We start from the raw sequence: 21,961 nt of genomic DNA, 5'->3' as shown, positions 1-21,961 counted from the left end.
CAGTATTATTTGAAGCACACAGTAGTTTGTTAGAAATATGCTCAAGGATTAAAGACCTAGTACTATTGATTGAATATCAGATTGAAAAAATACTCATCTTTGACTAGTTATTGTATAAATCTGTGTTGTATAATGATGTCATATTTAATCTCATCTCTAGAAGGATTTACAATGATAAATTACTACATATTTTGAGAGGCAGATGGTATCTTTTATGTCGGTTGTTACTTAGTGTGTATTTATGTTTCAAAAAAGTGAGTTATGCACTCATGGCCTTTTCATGCTGCTTCTGAAATATCATCATCTGTGAATTTCATTTGACCAGAAAACATTAGCTTGCTGCTTGTGTATAGGAAATACCAAATATGATACAAAAGTCACCAACTTTCTTGTGTAGTGGTCTAAAACTTGCAATATGAAATTGCGGTTGATCTATTTGGAGTTGAGAATAACTGATACATGAATATTGTGGTTGAAGAAGAATGACTAATGTGTATGTGTCCCCTACAAACTCTTGCAATGCGGCAATAAAAGCCATTAGTTTGTAGAATGACAAGTGCTATGTTATGATCTTGATACAAGGCAGTGTAATTGCACAAAACTGATGAAAGAGTTTAAAAGAAATGTTAATGCTGTATGAAGCCCATCTTGTGTCAACTGGATTTTGAAGAAGACATTTTTTAGCTTTAAACAGAACAATTTAATATTCTCTGACTTGATGCCATTAACTTCACAGTTTGCTAAATTGACATGTATAAAGTCAAAGGGCTCTGCTTCAGAGACCTGAATGTTTATATGGATTTGCAGCTATGGATTGATACTCCAATATCTTATACACTTAGCCTCTTTGTCTAAATAGCAAGGGAATAATTTAGTAATGGAATAAGGAACGAGCTAGAATTAACATTGTACCAGTAACTAGACAAAGGTACATAACTCTACTTGCTTCAGTTTACCTGGTTGACAACAGCAGGTCCCCCACTTATGGAGGTCAATTGGCCTCCAGTAGGAAGGATAGGTGTCCAGCTGTGAAAAATGTTTCAGACACTATACATATGTCTAAATTTGCAAACTCATTTCATCTAGAACATTATGCAAACATTGTATCTATTTAATGATAACATCAATAGTGTTTAGTGTTTCTTGCATCAACCAACTTAATTCTCTAACAGTCTTCTGTTTGTCTTGACATTTCATTGTTGGGTTTGTCTTCTTCTTTCTGTTGTTGCTGTTCTTCTGGTTCTTTTTCAACTCCATCTTCCTTCACTGTTTCAATGCAGTCTGTTATGGTGATAAAAATGTTGGGATTCTTAAACTGAAATACTATTGGAAGTTCTGGCATACCCTAATGGAGAGACAGAGAGAGAAAAAAATATTTTAAAAATTTTAGAATAGAAGTTCTGACCACCACCACCACCATCATTCTTTACATTCACATTGCTTAGAAGGATGGTCATGGTGAGAGGCAAAAGTTATATATCATTGCTTTCTATTCTTATCAATCTTGTCATTTGATCTAACTCTTAATTAAGTCCACTTTTACTAACTGTCTACCATTGGATTGTATTGAATTTATTTGATGCATGAAATTTAATACAAAACATTGGAGTAAAAATGTTGGGGTGCATTGTATAAAAAAAGGAGAGGATAAAATGCATGTATTACTGATTTTTAGGTACAAAAACATGGTTGCATTATTTTCAAGATAGTATTATACTTGCAGTTTCTTGCTGTATTCTAAAATACAGCAGTTTCTAAAATGTTGTGGTGTCAGATTGAGAGAAATGGATCTCTGTCTGCCACAAAATCTATTAGAAGGAGGAAAAGAAGAGGAGGAATCAAAATATATGTCATGTTTGTAAAAGAAGGGGAGGAAAAATTTGTTGAAGGAGAAATACAGTGAGAGAGTGTGTGAAAAATAGCTAGATAGATAGGTAGTGTTATCACCACAGTAACTGACGAATTTTGATTTAAAATGTGGGAATTTTAAGTGCAAGTCTGTCAACACAATGCAGCACACTTCACACTTCAGAAAGGCTATATGTATATACATTATATATATATAGTTATTATTTTTGATTGTGTGTGTTTCTGTGTCTTTCAATTTATAGACAACACAGACTTGTAAGAAAAGACTTTCATTTTGAAAAATTTATGAAGGTACATGCATGATTAACAAATATTTTTACTGGCAGTATTGCAATGGGTAACGACCTAATCTTTATAATTCTGTGATGAAGTCTTGCTTAACCCCTTTTTTTAAATACTCACATCCCTGACACTTGCCTTTACTAAAGTTTTCATATTAAAATGAAAATTTTATCAAAATAGTGTAATTATAGATGTGACTGCAGTCTGTCTCAATTTAATATTTGCTGAAGATCTGATGCCAATAACTTGATAGTTTGGTGAATTAAGATATAAAAACTAAATATTGGCAAAAATTTAGTCCAACACTCAACTGATTTTGTCCTTTGATACTAACAACAATACTAACACCACTTATAATAACTACAATGGTTTTACATTTTGGCACAAGGCCAGAAATTTGTGGGAAGAGGTTAGTTGAGAGAAATACAGTGATCAACTGGTACTTATTTTATCAAAAGAATGAAAAGGAAGACTTGACTGGTACTTTATTTTAACAAAATTGAAAGGACAAAATGCAGTTAATCTCATCAAGATTTGGACATGGCATGTAAATGAACAAAATTAAATACCACAAATTATATCACCAAAACACTGGTGATGGTGCCATGTATAAAGTGCCGAGTACATTCTGTAAAATGGTTGGCATTAGGAAGGGTATCCAGCCATAAAACCGAGCCAAACAGACTATGGAATCTGGTGTGGCCCCTGACTTTCCAGTTCCTGTGAAGCCATCCAACCCATGCTAGCATGGAAAATAGAAATTAAATGTTGATAATGATGATGATGATGAGAGCATTTTGTCCAGTTCTCTATGTTAGTGTGACTTATGATTCAATGATAAGTATGTGAAAATTATACATGATTATGGTGATTATTGAATTGGAGTAAACTAGTTTTTTAAGAGAGGAACCAAATGGTGAACTCTTCTGGCAAATCTGACACTTAACATAGTAAAAATACCATCACAAAAATTAACCTTCCTCTTCAGCTCCCAAATGTCACTAACCTTTGATAAAATTCAAGAGACACCCACCCAGAACAGAATGCTGCTTTCAATCAGGAGTATCAGGATTGGTGCTACTGTTACTAAACATGCAAATATTTCTAGACTAGTGTTCTTTAAAGGAGTGGAGGGGGACCTAAGAGGAATCTGAGAGTCAGGCAAACTGCCTTGTTTAATAATATTAAGATGGCTTTAAATTTTTTAAACTTATCCATTACCTTGGCACAAGAAAGATTGTAGGGAAAGAAACTCTATTTTGTGTATTTCTTCAGTAAAAAAAAGTGTGGGATTTTACTATATTTTGGTGCATGGGGGTACTTGAGAATCACTACCCTAGACTACATCAAAATTGTTTTAAAAAGCCACCTATTTGATTGGTGTGGAATTGCTCACTAACACACTCCAACTCCTGATCTACTTCACTCTGCCCTGTTTGGCATTACTACTGTTATCTCTGCTCCTAGAAGTTACCTTATCTTATTCTACATCCACTTGAATCCAAAAGACACTCATTTATCTCTTCTCTCATCGCCTATATTATGTTGACTACCTCAAGCTCTGCATTGACTATATTTTGTAGTCCTTCCTTATATAAAAGTTATGAACTACTCCTATAAACTAAACAAGGAAAAGTTTTTGTAATAGATAAGTTGTGTGTAAAGTTACCTCATCTAAATGTTCAAATATCTCCACTTCTTCTTCCATTTTCTCAATAAGATTTTGTGGACAATAAATCTGGAAAAATAAAATAAATAATTACTACAAAATTATTTCCACAATCATTAGACAGTGTCATTGTTGTCACCATCATCTTTTAAGAAATATTTTTTTTTGTGCTTGTTAAGCACTGATCAGCCTTTATTATTCTGATCTATAATTAAAGGTTTTCCAATTCTATCAATCAGATCTTATCTAAGAGTGAAAGTGCATGGCTCAGTGTTTAGAGCATTAGACTCACAATCATGAGGTAGTGAATTCGATTCCTGGATCAGGTTAACATTCCTTTGATATTTCTGCACCTCTTATGTGTCCATAGCTTACACCAGGTATATCTTATGGAGTTTCTACCTACATCTTTTCTAGAGATTGAGCAGGGCCATCTACTTGAAGGTATATATTTATTGTAGCTTAATGTTTTGTTTTTTAATGATATTACCACAACTTCTTAAGTTATCATTAGTTTGCCTCTGCTTTTGCCAGCCACCATCATTGACTTGTGGTACATTACACGTCTGTATAAGCAACTTCCTACAGGTGAGCCAATGAAGGGGCCTCTGTACAGTAACTCAAAGAGCAGCTAAATTCTCTCTACCATCTTAAAAAAGGAAGGATATATTAGCCAATGTAGTCTTAGATAAATAAAAAAGGGTAAAGACCCCCTTCAGTCATGAATGACCATGGGGTTGCATCTTGAAAGTTAGAAGTCAGGGCAATGTTGTTTATGCAAGACCAGCAGCTGCCCATGCATACCAGCCTCGCCTCTTCATTCCACCAATTTTATCCAAGAGAAAGGTGAAGGCCGATACAGCTTGGCACCAGTGATGTCACAACTCATTCCTACACCTGAATAGACAGAGCAATGTGAATTAAAGTGTCTTGCTCAAGAACACAACACACAGCCCGATCCAGAAGTTGAATTCACTACCTCATGATTGTGAGTCTAATGCTCTAAACACAGCCATGCACTTTCACTCTTAGATAAGATCTGATTGACAGAGTTGCAAAGCCTTTAATTATAGATCAGGATAATAAAGGCTGATCAGTGCTTAACAATAAATTGGCAGAAACATTAGTGCATTAAATGAAATTTATTCTGGCCTCTGGCATTCTGAGTTCAATTCCTGTCATCCTTTTTGGGTTGATAAATAAAATGTCTGGAGTGGTGGGTGAACAGAATTGTTAAAGTGTGAGATAGGATGCTTTGCAGTATTTTTTCAGCTTTTTATGTTTTGAGTTCAAATCCTGCCATAGACCACTTGGGTCATTTTAACATCAGCACCTGGCTCTTAGGTACCAGTATGCTGTAAACCTTTCTCCCTCCTTCTCACCAATCTCAGAGACCCTGAAAAAGTTCATGGGTGCTGCACTTCCTCATTATTAAGCAATAAGAGAAAAAGATTGTGTGTATACAATTTTAAATTGTTTACATGTGTGTGTGTGTGTGTGTGTGTGTGTGCATGTATGTATATGTGTGTGTTTACACTGAATTTGTATTTATTTAACAAAAGTACATATTACATGATTAACCACTCTGAAATGCTTGTATCTCGGTCTTGGGAGGTGGTGCTGTGAGCTATTTTGGTATATTTATACCATTTGACTACAATGAGAAGTTTTCTCCATGACAAAATACAGTGAATGGCTTTCATATGAGATCAAAACATGTCCCAAACATATTTGAATTGGTTATAACCTTGTAACATGATTATCATATCACCCTGAACAAAGTATGTTGATTTCTAGAATTGGCACACAGCTACACATTTTGGAAGAAACAAGAAGTTGGATAAATCAACCCAATATTTGACCGGTACTCAGAGTACTGACCTTTGAAGAATATAAGGTGAAGTTGACTACAGCAGGATTTGAACTCAGAACATAAAAATTAAACAAATTATGACACAAGAGACTCTCTAAAAGCCATCAAATGCTTGATGGTTTCAATTACATTAAATTTGAATAATTTTTTGAAAAGGTCAGAGATCCACAGAGAACTCCTTAATGGCTAGCTTGTAGGCTGTGGACTACATGTTGCCAACCTCTTCAGTAGAGCATATGATCAATAACTCCTACTACCTGCAAGTTATTGATCATATGCTCTACTGAAGAGGTTGGCAACATGTAGTCCACAGCCTACAAGCTAGCCATTAAGGAGTTCTCTGTGGATCTCTGACCTTTTCAAAAAATTATTCAAATTTAATGTAATTGAAACCATCAAGCATTTGATGGCTTTTAGAGAGTCTCTTGTGTCATAATTTGTTTAATTTTTGCAAACATGCATACCACCTGTCTATATCAGTGCAACCTTTTCTTTTGCACACTTCATCTGATTCTTTTTATATCCAGTTTTTCCCTCAGCACAATTAGGCTGTGTATTTTTATGTACACTTATATTACACATCCAATAGAGCATGCTCACTTGATTTCTTTCCAATCTTCTGGGTCCCATGTCTCACAACCATGCAGCATTGTAGTTCTAGCACAGGCATCATACAATCTGCCTTTCACTTTAAAGGAAAAGACTTCTGCTGTCAGTAGTGGTAGCAGCTCCCTGAACTTTCTCCAAACTGTTCTTATCTTGATTGCTATACTTTCAGAGCAACCATTTCCGTTGCTAATTACTTTTAAATAAGTAAAGCTATCAACTACTTCTAGTGAGTCAGCATTGCTAGTGGTATAAATGAAGTGGGTGGAGATATGTTGAAGTATTTCTGTATGTGAAATGTGATGTAATATACATGAGGGTCAGTGGTAAATGTGAAAAAAATACAGCCAAAAGTGGATCTTTACAAAAAGACATTGCTGATTGCTGCTCTACTAATTATGCCTCAATTCTGAATATAGCATATTGAAGATTGAATTATCTGTATCTGATTGAAGACAGCAGATTGTAGATTTACTGGACATGTCTATATAACACACATGTGTTCACTAACTCCTACTACCTTTTACTGTACTACAAAGGCATTTACTGTGCAGTAGAGTGATTATGTGTTCACTAAAGAAAAGCTGAAGTAGACTGAACCTGTGTTGAGTTCTTACCTGAAGGTAAGCTCCCTCAGCCTTAATTGGTTCCTCCTCGGAGACAAAAATATGTTCTTGTGAAGAGAGTGATGGCACCAAGTGTATGACATGTTCATCACCACTATGGAAAACAAAAAATCGGCCCTTTTTCAAACGACCCCTGTGATAAAGATGAGAAAAAGCAAATATAAAATAGTGAAATTTAGTTAGAACCAAATTATATAAAAAAACTTCAGCAAAATAACACAAAGGTATAAGGGTAGCTGTGTGGTTAAGAAGCTCGCTTTGCAACCACTGGTTTTCAGGTTCAATCCTGCTGCATGGCATCTTGCACAGATGTCTTCTACTGTTGCTCTGGGTTGACCAATGCCTTGTGAGTAAATTTGGTAGATGGAAACTGTGTGGAAACCTGTCATATATTCACATGTTGTGTATGTCTTTGAGTTTATGTTGTTCTCCACCTACTGTTTGACAACTGGTGTTGGTTTGTTTATGGCCTTGTAACTTATATCAGCAAAAGAGACTGACAGAATAAGTGCCAGACTTAAAATATAAGTACTAGAGTCAATTTGTTCAAATAATTCTTTCAAGGTGATGCACCAGCTTAGCCATAATCTGATGATTGAAACAAATAAAAGATAAAGATTCTACACTAATTTCAACATAAATACAAACTTGTATATTTCTGTCAGCAGAACGCTACTTCTGTCATGATGGGTATGGCTGGATGGTTTTAGAAGCTTGCTTCTTTGTTATATAATGCACTTCACATGAATATTTAAAAATTACAGATGCACTTTACATGTATAATTAAGAGCTGTTGGTGCACTTGACAGTTAATTATTACTAGTGCACTTTACATAAAACTTCCTAAAACTATATTTTAAAGTTCAAAATTTAGGAAAATAAGCAGAAAACTATTATAGTTTACTTGGTTTGCTGGTGCCATGCAAAAAGCATCCAGTACACACTGTAAAGTGGTTGGCATTTGGAAGGGCATCCAGCTGTAAAAATCATACCCAAACTAACCTTATCTGTGCTGGTGCCACATAAAAAGAACTGAGTCCACTCTGCAGAGTGGTTGGTGTTAGGAAGGGCATCCAGCTGTAAAAACCCTACCAAAACAGACACATTTCTATCTGGCTGGCTCCTGTCAACTGTTCAACCCCTGAATGCATGGAAGATGGATGTTAAATGATGATCATGATGATCATCATCATCATATTACTCAAGAAGACCTGTCCTGTACTCAAGAAGACCTGTCTGTACTCAAGAAGACCCATCCTCCACAGCAGAATGCTGCTCCTCTTTCTGAGGAGGATTGGCCTGTGAAAGCTCTGTGCTAGCATCACATAAAAAGCTCCTATTCCAGCGCCATGTAATAGGACTTGTGCCAGTGTCATGTAAAAGCACCCTTACTGGTGCCACATAAAAAGCACCCAGCAGACTCTGTAAAGTGACTGGTGTTAGGAAAGTCATCCGGCTGCAGAAGCCAAGCCAAATCAGAGTGGAACCTGGTGCAGCTCTACTGCTTGTTAGCTCTGATCAAACTGTTCAATCTATGCCAGCATGGAAAACAGATGTTGAATGATGATGATACGAGGCACTCAAGTATTAATATAGATTTTGTAAAGTCTTAAATTATATTTTAAAATGTTGCAATGCATTTTGGGACCCCTTTTGAAAACTATCTGGATGAGAACTATTTTTTTGGAACATTCTGCCAAAAAAAGAAGTCAAGCCCCAAATACCAAAAAACACCTGTTCCATCTCGATGATGAAAATTATGGGTGAGAATGATTCAAATGAGTGGTGGTAGTAGTTGTGGTGGTGGTGGTGGTGGTGGTGGTGGTTGTGGTGGTGGTGGGTCTCTATCAGAACTCCAATGTTTTATACTTACTTTACAACAATTGGTAGAAGTTCTGCAGCTTCAACATCAAACATAAGTTGTACTTCCTTAATTACTTGAATTGGTTCACTCGTTTCTTTGTTCTCCTCTTCCTCCCCCTCTTCTTCTTGTTCTTGTTCTTCTTCTTTTTCTTCTTCTTGTTCTTCTTCTTCACCATCTCCTTTCTTGCGTGTCAATTTGGTTTCACATTCTTCCTTCATATTCTTTGCAGCTTTATTCTCATCACAAGAATCTTCTTCCCTGTTACATTGAATCAAAAATAATTTCTTAGAATATTTCTTTCTTTGATTTCAGTAATCTACCTACTTATTACAATCACCAAATATTACCTGTTACTTGCTATTACTTCTCACTCACAACCACTTGAACTAACAAATGAGCCTTGGTGTGGTCACTCAACATACCAGAAACAGCAGTCAAATTTCCTTCAAATCACACCCCACAATCTTATAAAAGGACATGTTGGAAAATGCATCCCTGGGTTTTCCAACTTATAGGATAAAGGCTAAGTGGCCACTGCTGGAAGGTCTGCTGAATGAGAGTTGACTGAAGGAGTGGGAGCAGCAGCTGTAGTAGCAGCAGTAACAGCAGCATCAACAACAACAACAACACATCTCACCCACCATTCTATGTACTGCAAAGTTTTAATGTGTTGGAGAGACATATATATATACAAAAATACTTAAACAATCACACAGCCATATACATGACTATAAACATATAAACACACACTGAGACATACACACATATGTACATGACTTTCTTTGCCAAAGAATTATTTTTATTCTCTTGCTGTTTCCAGTCATTAGACTCTGGCTAAAGTGAGGCATGGGCTGCAAGGATTTTTGCTAGTCATGTCTTTTTTTTTTATTTGTTTCATGATTATTTTATCAGTCTTTATTCATCTGTCTGTCTGTTGGTCTGCCTATCTATCTATCTATCTATCTATCTATCTATCTATCTATCTATCTATCTATCTATCTATCTATCTATCTCTATCTATCTATCTATATGTATGTATATAAACACAGACACACATGTGCGTGTGCATGCACACGCACATTTGCACACATACGCGTATGCACACACACACATGCACACACACACACACACACACACACACATGCACATACGTATATATTGGCATGCAAAACTGTTAATCCAGACGTTTTTCTTGAACTGTATTTTTTTCTCTCTCTGTTTTCTTTCCCCATTCCTTTCTGTTGAAGAGCATAGGCTTGAAATGTCAAAGACTTTTCCATTTTTCTTGATACACCTTGTTTGTTGTTCCTTTACTTGTTTCTGTCTTTTGTTTTTGTACATTTGAACCACACACACGCACACATATATGTATGTGTGTATGTGTATTAATTAGAAGCACCAATACTTATCTGTATATAAATTATAAGTAATAAGAAATGTACTGTAATGAGTGCATGAAAGCAGTGTTGCAAATAAACATTTAGATCAATTCAAATATGTTTGGGACATTTGATCTGCATAAAGGCTGTATTCACTGATGATTTCCTAACAAGCAAGAAACACATTCAGTATTCCACTGAGGGGTGGTGCCTTGAAATAGCGTTTGGTGTTTTTCAACAATTATTGCAACAAGTCAGAATGGTTCTTCACAGCAAATTAGAACAGCCTTTGCATAAATCAAATATATACTAAAGCCATCAGCAAAAATACATTTGCTGGCATGTGCAAAGCTTCGTTGAGCAGGAATTAATTAACAATTAGCACACTAGGCAGTGATATTTAAAATAAAGTTGTGTACCTTTATTTTTAACACACTTGCATTCATACAAACATAGAAAATCATTCATTGAGGAAATTATCTGAGAAAATATAATCCTCAAAGACTATGTGTGCAAAAACAAATTGAGTCATCAGACTGTCAGACATAGGAATAAGGAAAATATTTTCTTGGAGACAATTACTGAATAAAACATCTTTTGACAAGTTAAATATAAATATACACAGCTTTATATGATATTTATATTACATTACATAATATTACACATAGACACACACATACATATACATACATAGATATATATGAACACACACGTTTATGTGTACATATATTTATGTGTTTATATAAACAATAGTTATATATATATACACACATGTTTATGTTTTTATATGTGTTTATGTGTTACTATATATAAAGAATAGTTACTCTTTCTATTTCTCTCTCTCTCTTTCAATATATATATATATATATATAAGTAGTGTGGTGGAATTCTTGGACATAAAAAGAATGAGTGATTTTTCAGCTACATATAACTTGCATCTCTTTGGTCGATTTATATATGATATAGATTTCTCTATGTTTCTCTGCTTGTATGTGGTGTACAGTTGCTGTTCAGATCCCACATGTGGCCAGACAACTTAGTTGCTTTATTTTTATCAATGGGTGTGTGTGTGTGTGTAGGGTGGGTGGGAGTGGGATTAAACTCAAGGCCCATCCCCATGCAGCACGAACTCTTGTTACATCACTCAGTGTAGACCAAATATACCACCTGATTTAACACCATCACTGGCCCTTGGATACCTTTAGCAGGTTCTTCTGTCAGTGAATAATATTCTCCCTTCATTATTCCCCCACCAATCACGAAGGCTCTGAAAATAGTTAAGGATATTGCCCTTCCTCTTCTGACTAGGCCTTAAAAACAAATAAATTGATTAATTAATAAACATGACTTGATTATTGTCAATCCTATGATCAAATAATGAATTTTGATGTCAAACTGCTTTTGCCCCCATATCAGTCCTGATCAAATAGACTTGACCTATGATTATAGCCCTATGCCCCTTTTCATTTGCATGTTTAGGATAACACTTCCTATATGGTTGTTGTGCTAAATTACTTTTTAAAGATGGTAGCATGTTATTTGAGGAAGATTTGGCTGCTTTTTCTTGCAGGTTGAGTGGCTACAATAGGGACTGCATCTGTCAACTACAGATGTGAGGTATATTTTCCAAACATGTGGATGTGAAGTCTTATCATACATCATGCGTTCAGCAGGCTTTGTTTGTGATAAAGATCTTCAGAAGTTGGGCTGAGTGGGTTTACTGAAGTAAAAATAGGATGGGAACTGCAACAATAATTTTAAACACACATACAAACAATGCATAAAAGCACACACACACACACACACACACACACACACACACACACACACACACACACACACACACACACACACACACACACACACACACACACACAGAGCATACATGCAAATATCAAAAGAGAATCTGCTTCAAACGAACCTTTTGATGATTTCTGCCCAACAACAGACTGCTGTTACATGTCCTAAGTTTGATCCATCATTTTTAATTCCTTCTGAGACAAATTTTATTAAATCAGGATTTTCTTCAAATAATGATTTTTCTCGATCCAGATCTGTGATGAAGTATGATCCAACTCTGAAAAGGAAATGGTTGGGTTACAAGACAATTAATGCCAATGCTTTTTTTTTTCACATCCACTTTTCTTAGTTTGCATGGATCAGATAGTCTTTATGGGGGCAGATTTTCTATGACCAGACACACCTCCTGTCACCTGTCATTACCTGTTTCCAGTAAGATAATATTTCCCCATGTCTAGACATGTTTCCATGGAATATTGGAAATGAATGTCTAGATAAGCACACACACACACACGTATATATATATATATATATATATATATATATATATATATATATGTATATATATGTATATATAATGGGCTTCATTCATTTCTCTCTACCAAATCCACTCACAAAGCTTTGATCAGCCTAAGGCTATTGTCGAAGACACTTGTCCAAAGTAGGACTGAACCCTGAAACCATGTTATCAAGAAGCAAACTTCTTACTGCACAGCCAGGCCTGTATCTATGCGTAAGTATTTCAGCCTGTATCTATGTACAAGTGTGTCATTCTACATATGTATTTGCATATGTGTTTTTGTATTTGTTCTTGTATTGTTGTTTAGCCCCAGGTCATCTCTGACTGAGTAGACCCATGATCAAAAGAATTCCTGCCATGATTATCATGTTTCTGTAATATCAAGGATTATATTATTGACTGTGTAATTTTGGGAAGAACTGACTACTATATCCAACAATATGGGTAGTGCCTTAGGCAGGTGTCATCTACTAAAGCCTTGAGTAAACTAAAGCCTTGTGAGTGTATTTAGTAGATGGCAACTGGATGAAACCCATTGGATATATATATATATATATATATATAGACACACACACACATGTATATATACGTGCCTGCATGTGTCTGTGCGTGCATGCATATGTGTGTATGTGAGTGTGTAAGTGTGCTTTTGTCATATGGTTGTTGAAAATAAGCATCATTGTCATACAGCAATGATGTTCATTTCTAGTCTTCAATGAAAAGCATGTTTGGACTTGGGGAAATTTTGCCTTACTTGGAAATAGTTGAGGGTTAGCAACAGGAAGAGCATCTGGTTGTAGAAAATCTTCCCCAACAAAATACTGTCTGACCCATTATGCAAGCATGGAAAAGTGCTGTGCAGGTCACATATTTTACATGTTAGACTGCTGGCTTTCAAAGAAACTGTTCTATGATGAACTCTAGCATGTTAAACACTCCCAAAGAAATCAGAAAAAGCTCTATGAAAACATACAGAAAGCTTCACTGAAGGCCTTCAACATAAACTATAAGGAATGAGAGTGGCAGTGTTGGATAGAAGAGAATGGGGAAGAGGAATTTGCAATAGCCACAGGACATGTGAAACCAACAGAATGACTGCGGCTGAGCAATGCAGGCAGGGCAGAAAAGAAAATGCCATCTAATCTCCCAGTGTTGCCCACAGTTCCTGCCCATGAAGCCAAAGACATTGTTTCTGCAGACTGGTCTAATGAGTGACGTGTGCAATCATGAGGCTTGATTAAATAGTCCTTGACAGCTGAACACACATATGTATTCTATGTGTGTGTGTGTGTGCCTGAGAAAAAAAACTGGATATTTTCTGAACATAGGAGAGGAGGTAATTACATTATTATTATTATTATTATCATTATTATTATTATTATTATTATTATTATTATTATTATTTTGGCTTGACTCAGGTTTGGTCTTATTCCTGGTAGGAATTATGTGGGTAGCAGGTTACTACCTGTAATTATAGGTATCTACAAGTTTTCAGCAGCCTTTCAAGTGCTTAGAATCCTACTGATAATCCTTGCTGTCTTTAAGAGACAAACATTCTCTATGAGCTCTACTGAACATTCAATTCTAATTTCCTTCAGCCATTTGTCTATATCTTTGCTTACTGTTCCAAACACACCAATTATTATAGGCATGACCTTTACTGTTCGTATGCTCTAAATTCTTCCTATTTCAAATTATTATTATTATATTATTATTATTATTATTATCATTATTATTATTATTATTATTATTTATTATTATTATTTTGGCTTGACTCAGGTTTGGTCTTATTCCTGGTAGGAATTATGTGGGTAGCAGGTTACTACCTGTAATTATAGGTATCTACAAGTTTTCAGCAGCCTTTCAAGTGCTTAGAATCCTACTGATAATCCTTGCTGTCTTTAAGAGACAAACATTCTCTATGAGCTCTACTGAACATTCAATTCTAATTTCCTTCAGCCATTTGTCTATATCTTTGCTTACTGTTCCAAACACACCAATTATTATAGGCATGACCTTTACTGTTCGTATGCTCTAAATTCTTCCTATTTCAAATTATTATTATTATTATTATTATTATCATTATTATCATTATTATTATTATTATTATTATTAATATTATTATTATTATATAACATATAATAATAATAAAATATAATAATAATAATAATAATAATAATAATAATAATTATTATTATTATTATTATATGTTTGGTTTTTACTTTGTATTTGTTCAAGTTGACTCCAAGAAACCTCAAGAGACGAGTAGTTAGAAGATCAAATTAGTATTATGACTAGGGTGCCATATATTTGGTTTTGCACAGAGTATTGTTTTAGAGAATGTCTGACAAAGCATCAATAAATTAGAAGTTTGTTTTAAAATTTGATTCTAAGATGATAGTCTGATGTTAAGATGAGAGTAAAAGGTGTTTGCTATTATTTATATTTAAAAGTGTTGTAACAGTTTATGGATTAAAATATTTTGAGGATTACATAGACAATATTTTACACAGGATATGGGCAGTTTACATGAGCGCTATTTTTGAATTTCTTCCATTTTGGGATTTCCCTGTATCTGAGCTAGGTAGCAATCAGCCCCTTTTGATATCATTCTTAGGGCACCTATGACAACAGGTATTGTTTTAGTCTTGAGGTTCCACCTTTTGCCAATATCTATTTCAAGATCTTTATACTTGCTCAGTTTTTGGCAGGTCTTGACAGATACATTTATGTTGATTGGGACAGTTATACCGATGAGGAGGCATGGTTTTTCTCTGAAGTCCTTCAATATAATATCTGGCTTATTTGCATCTATCTTTCTGTCAGTTTGAATGGTAAAGTTCCAAAGGAGTGAGATGTGATCATTTTCAAGCACTGGCAGTGGTTTGTGTTCACAATCGGTTTTTGTTATGGGACAGGTCCAGGTCTTTGTAAATTACCCAGTGAATATATTGTGTTGCTCTATCATGGCTGTTGAGATACTCTGTAGGCGCAAGAAGACTGCACATGGAGACAACATGATCAATGGTTTTATTTTGTTGTTTACATACATAACATGTTGGGCTACTGCTGTTCTTTAAGATGTTGACCTGGTAACTTCTTGTAGGTAGGCATTGATCTTGGGCTGCTATGATAAATCCTTCTGTCTCTGGTTTGAATCCAGAAGACACTAACCATTGATGTAAAAGAGATGATTTATACTCTTGTCAACATCGGCATTGTTAGCTCTCTTTGGGTATTTGTCATCGAGAGGATTTTCTTGCCTTTTATCAGTAAGAATATTTAAGGCAGTAGTTTTAGCACAGGTTTTCATATGCTTAGCCTTTTCTGCACTTGTTTCCAGTACATCTAGTTCTGGAATTAGTTGTATTGGAATTCACTTAGATATTTCTTTGCCTGTTTTGTTCAAATTGACTCTAAGTCTCGCCCAGAAACCTCAAGAGACGAGTAGTTAGAAGATCAAATTAGTATTATGACTAGGGTGCCATATATTTGGTTTTGCACAAAGTATTGTTTGAGAGAATGTCTGACAAAGCATTAGTTTTCTTGTTTTCATGCTTTAAGACAAGTTTTAACATCCAGTCTTCAGAGTTATTCAAGTAGGTGTTTAGGCCAATTGTGGCAATCTTCATTGTTAATTCCAGTTGTAAAAGTCCATGGCTACCATCTTCTCATGGCAGGTAAAGTTGTTCTAAATCTACCTTAGAGTGGTGCATTCTATGCATTGTCAACAGTTTTCATATTTTCAAGATTACAGATTTCAGTAATTGACCAGTTAATAATATTGAAACTGTGAGTCACAACCGGTATGGCTAAAGTATTGATTGCTTTGATCTTGTTTCTTGTGTGATGTGAAGGAAGAAAAAGTCAGAAGCGAAGAGAGAATTATGGTAGTCTTACCTGTTGGTCTGGAGAAAGGGTCACTTTCAACATCCACGTACTGTCTTGATCTGTAAGGTTCACTCCATGTCTACGTGTGCTATCCATTGCTGTACAGTCTCACACATCTGCTCTGATGTAATGTCTGCCACCAACTTCCCTGATGCTGCATGTCCACTGTGGCACTTCCAGTGGGACCCACAGACCCCCCCTTCCGACAGGACATACCTACTCCCTCACTTCCGATCCTTCCCTACAACACAGCCTGACTCATAACACATCTTGCATTCAGCTCTGTCTTGAGTATTGCCCTTACCCTGCAATAACATTCCGTTCCAATCTTTTTCCTCGTCATTGAATGTTTGATTCCATCACCTTCAAATACCCCTAGGTATCTGTAGCTCTCTGCTGGTTCTAATTCCTTTATAACATTTTGTTGGTCAAGATTAACGTTGGATGTTTCTATCATTTTTCCTCTGATAAAGGTAGCTTTTGCACATTTATTGAGGTCAGATTCCATCCTGATGTCATCACTGAACTGTTTAACAATTGTTAGTAAGCTCTGTAGTTGTTGGTCATTTTTTCCAAAGAGCTTTAAATCATCCATGTTACAGAGGTGATTTATACTTTTATCACAAATTTTATAGTCATATTGTACATCATCAAGCGCTTTCGAAAGAGGTATTAAGGCTAGACAAAAGAGAAGTGATGACAGAGAGTCACCCTGGAAAATGTCACGTGAAATTCTTACATCTCCAGCATTGAAAGATTCATTGTCACTGTTCGAAGTTAATGTGGTTCTCCATGATCTCATACTTACAGATAAGAAGTTTCCCTGAGTAGGTGCTAATTTATAAATTTCCCCAACATTTCTCAATCCAGCTTTGTATAGTAAAAGCTTTTTTATAGTCTATCCAGGCTATTGATAAGTTCTTGTGTTGTTTGTGACAATCTTCCAAGATCATCTTGTTGATGAGTAGCTGATCTTTACAACCATAGGACGCATGTTTACATCCTCTTTTCCCATTAGGGAAGATGCCACTTCCTATTAAAAAAACTATAGGTGTATTAAGTCAAGACAGATGTTAGTATTTTATACATCGTTGTTAAGTAGGTTATGAGTCTATAATTTTTTGGTTCATTTAATTCTTCACTTTTCGAAAGTAGAAATGTAATACTGTTGTAACATCTGTCTCCAATGTTGTGGTACTGCCACGATATTATGACGGATGATTTAGATACACTGTGCCAATTTTGTCACAGTAAACAAGATAACAATGCAGCCATAATAACAACACAACAATCCAACAGTCCTTTATAACCTTAAAAATACAGGATGACCATGGCTAGAATGCTTTTGACCAATGTTCTGCTTGACTGAAATTAATCTGGGACTCAGCAACATCACTGATTTAAAATTTTGGCACTGATTTAAAATTTCAGGAGAGGGGTTCAGTCAATTACATTGACCCCAGTGCTCAACTGGTACCTATTTTATCAACCCTGAAAGGATGAATGGCAAAGTTGACCTTGGTGGAATTTGACTCAACAACATTATTAATAACAACAACAATAGCTTTTAAAAAATATAGAAGTAAAATAGACATTCACCCTTTTGATTCTTTGAGCAATTCTAGAATACCAGCACCTTGCCAGTGTTGGGCAGATTTCATTTCATCATCTGTCACACCCAATACCTGTTGATGTAGACATTAAAATAAGTATAGTAAACTGAAAAAAGACATTGTGTAGTTTGTATATTTTTGATCTGAGACCTAAAGGTTGTTGGTTAAAGCTGATAAAGTATTCACCACTATGTTAGAGGATCACTCCTTGTATCCAAGCTCCTTGATTTTGTTTACCTTCTGGATTAAAGGAAATTACACTGCAGGCTTAACTGAAATTGTAATTATTCTATTGAGGAAGTTGTTTCCTGCCTAACATATAATTATTCTTTTTGGTTAGCTTACTATGCAGTGTTGCTGTAACTTCTGTCTCATTTACAATGGTGTTTATCCAGCATGCCTAGTCAAGTGGGTAAGCTCCAGGGTCTCTACAGTTACAACTGGGAGTGGGCTCCTGGTGATGTATACAGTGATGATGTTCTTCATACTGGGGCAGTAGCTATATGATAGTTTAATTGAGTGTATGTTAAAGATCTTCCTGTATTAGTGATTTTCTAGGAAATGCTTATCTAAAAGAAGACCTTGGCCAAGAACTATGGCAAAATGCTTGTGGTGAGTTTGAATTTATGAACCTTGAGTTGGTTCATCATCTCTGGCAGATTGTCAAAATCATTAGAGCATCAAACAAAATGCTTTTCAGTATTTCTTTATGTTTTCGAGTCTTGCTGAAGTCAATAAAATAAAGTACCAAGTATTAAGGTCGATTATATTGACATAATACTTTTAATGTATCCTAAATGTTAATCAAATTCTAGCAGAAGACACCCGTGAGACACATAACTTTGCTTGCTTCAATTTGACAACAGGTGTTGCATCTAGCATATGCACAATATTGAACTGATTGCAATCTAACACTATGTAGGAGTCTAAATTTTCAAAATCTATTCCCTTTATTTGGCCTTTCATCTGAGACTGTGTTGAAAAAGAAATGATCACATCATAGAAGAGACATTAATTTATATTAAAATTTTTGTTGTGCAACTGTGACCTGATCACATTAGTATATATATAAAAAAATCAGATATAACTGTCAATAATAATTTCTTAAATAAATTAAATACTGTAAGCTAATGCAATGTGAGATGTTTATACCAGCCTCAGATGGGGCTAACCTCTTCATCTTTAATACTGAAAATTAGACATGTAAATATTATAAGAAACATCATAAGAATTCAACAGCTTTGAGAAATACAAAATAAATCGTTTTTAATGGTGGAACTCAAAATAGATAATGTTATATACAAAAACATTTACGAAACGACAAGCTGGCAGAATCATTAGCCTGTTGGGCAAAATGCTTAGCGGCATTTCATCCATATCAATGTTCTGAGTTCAAATTCCATCAAGCTCAACTTTGTCTTTCATTCTTAATAAAATAATTAGCAGTTGAGGATTGGGGTCGATGTAATTGACTTACCCACTCCATCTGAACTTGTGCCAAAATTTGAAATCATATATAACAACATGTAAAGATTGAGTGAAAAAGAATCTTTGAATGAAGAAAGTTCATGGTTACCTGTAGGATACAAACTCACATCTTCTGTGAACATGTCAGAGTCAATCCAATGAGCAGCCTTCAACTTTTTCCATCCAAGGATTTCTTTTAACCTAAGATTTACATACTGTTACTTATAGCTTTATCTAATTTGAGTTCCACTGTTAAAAGTGATTTACTAAGAAATATTCTTATCATAAGTTGAAGTCAAATGAGAAAATGTTAAAATGGTGTTAGCTGAATTGAGAGCATGGTACTTACTTGTCGGAATTCTAGGGTTCCATATTGTGTGTTAAGCAAAGTCAATTCAGGGTCTTCAGTGATCAACATGTGTCGAATGGTACTTTTGCTTCTAGGGTTATCATCCATGGATTTGTGCCAGGGTATATGGTCTCCAACATCTAGAATGTTTCCTGTATGTATATAGGGGTATGCATTTATGTTATATGTATATACACAGATACATATACCAATAGATATAATTAGATACACTGGTATACACACACACACACACACACACACACCACACACACACACACACACACACACACACACACACAGATACATATAGATTATTCAAGATGCTTATAACTATGTCTGTATAAGTACACACACACATATACACAAATACATATACACACACATGCACACATACATGCACATACACACACACACACACACACTCACACATATATTGAGAAAAGAACCATTCATGTATAGCTGAGAGCTATCACCATACCAACTCTTCCTACAAGTCTCCCTGATGAGTGCTGGGATTGGGTTTTTTCCAATTTCTTGTCTGCAAAACCAATTGGTAAAATCAGCTGAAATGGATCTATAATACTCTTTTGTACACACACACACACACACACACACACACAATCACACTTTCTCTCTCTCTCTCTCACACACACACACACACACATACACAAGTATACATATGTATATGGACTCTTCCATTGATTTCAACACAAGAACATCCAGTTGTTGAATCAGCCAGATGGCCTGTTCATTGAAATAGTGCATAACATGGTTGAATATTCCAGAGGCATGTGCTCCTATTATGTAATTTTCAAGTAGAATCATTCTGATGAATCATGACAAAGCTAGATCTTTGAATTACAAGTACAATTTATCCAACTGACTTCAGCACAGTTTCCAACGACCCAAATTAAATCACAAGACTTGGGTTGACCTGAAGCTTTGATGAAACATTGGCCCAAGATGCAATGGAGAAGGATTGAAACTGAGACTTCATGTCTGGCTTTCTAACCTGTTTGAAAGACATAAGTTGCCAACTTATTGAGTAGTGCAGCAGGCCACATTGGAGGGTTACTCTCATTGCCTTTCTTCTTCAGCCTGAGAGTAAGTTCAAATCCAAATCCACTCAGTTTTCCTGGGCCTGTAAATCTGAAATAAAGTTTGAGAGTTGGTTGAAAAAAGTTTAATGTAAAGGACTGATGAAACAGAGACAGAAGCAAAATTGGAGAGAGAGAGAGAGAGGGGGAGAGGGGAGAGAGAGAGAAGGGGAGGGAGGGGAGAGTGAGGATAGAATGACAGAGTGTTGGACAAACAGAGAAATAAATAGATGGAAAAATATTGAGAAACAGACACCTTAAAAACTGAGAGAGAGAGAGAGAGAGAGAGAGAGAGAGAGAGAAATAATCTAAACACTTCGGTCAACTGTGATCATTCAAACAACTTCCAGATTAATGTGGATTAAAATTGTTTATAGAATCCCAAAATTCCATCACCCGATCTTTCAGAGTTATCTCCCTTGTTTGTCCTGGGTTGCTCTCAGACGTCAAACTTACTCCTAAGGGAATTTTTTCCTTCTAATTTGCTTGGCTAATTTTATTTAATCAATGCTTTTCAACTTACTGTATGACGTATGTGAAACTCTACTGTAGACGTAGTTAATATACTGACTGCACTCCTGAGGTATCTCACATTTTAGAGAGGAAAGAAAAGGATATGAGATAGATATAAATATTGAGGAAGAGGGAGAAAGTCACAGAAAGAGAGAGAGAGAGAGAGAGAGAGAGAGAGAGAGAGAGAGAGAAAGAGAGAGAGATCAATTAAGAACTAGGAGGCAGTTAGATGGCAGAGTGTTGGTTAGAAAAGTTCAATGTAAAGGACTGATGAAATTATTTCTCTCTCTCTCAGTTCTTAAGGTGTCTGTTTCACAATACATTTCAGTCTATTTCTGCCTGGTCATTCAATTCTCTCTCTCTCTACTTCTCTACCTCTCAATCTCTAAACTAAAGGGATTGATACATAAAAGAAAAGAGGCAGATAAACAGAGAGGGAGAGGAAGACAAATAGGTGAAGATAGGAAGGCAATTATATAAGGTAAGAGAAATAGATGAATTGAGAGGAAGAGACAAATAGTTATTATTGACTCAGCTAATCCC

At 35.5% G+C, this 21,961-nt stretch overlaps 1 protein-coding gene across 4 annotated transcripts in view; it reads right to left on the bottom strand.

Moving 5' to 3' along the window:
- Positions 1-676: 676 nt before the first annotated feature.
- Positions 677-21,961, bottom strand: part of LOC115224100 (suppressor of fused homolog) — a 59,918-nt gene continuing 38,633 nt past the window's right edge. Inside the window, exons 3-11 of one of the 4 annotated variants that reach the window (XM_036512852.1) lie at positions 20,821-20,957; positions 19,809-19,960; positions 17,979-18,064; positions 12,090-12,245; positions 8,953-9,047; positions 8,799-8,922; positions 6,917-7,058; positions 3,821-3,889; positions 677-1,345 (exon numbers count right to left, since the gene is read on the bottom strand). In XM_036512852.1, the coding sequence (XP_036368745.1) occupies positions 1,166-1,345; positions 3,821-3,889; positions 6,917-7,058; positions 8,799-8,922; positions 8,953-9,047; positions 12,090-12,245; positions 17,979-18,064; positions 19,809-19,960; positions 20,821-20,957 (1,141 nt within the window). In that variant the 3' untranslated portion in view covers positions 677-1,165. Of the gene's footprint in view, positions 1,346-3,820; positions 3,890-6,916; positions 7,059-8,798; positions 9,048-12,089; positions 12,246-17,978; positions 18,065-19,808; positions 19,961-20,820; positions 20,958-21,221; positions 21,349-21,961 lie in introns of those variants that run through there. The other 3 variants (XM_036512854.1, XM_036512851.1, XM_036512853.1) reach the window with 3 other exon arrangements.

Source organism: Octopus sinensis, linkage group LG24 (genome assembly GCF_006345805.1).
Source record: "Octopus sinensis linkage group LG24, ASM634580v1, whole genome shotgun sequence".
Classification (NCBI taxonomy): domain Eukaryota; kingdom Metazoa; phylum Mollusca; class Cephalopoda; order Octopoda; family Octopodidae; genus Octopus; species Octopus sinensis.
The sequence above is the reverse complement of the archived record's forward strand: the minus strand, read 5'-3'. Positions and strand labels throughout refer to the sequence as shown.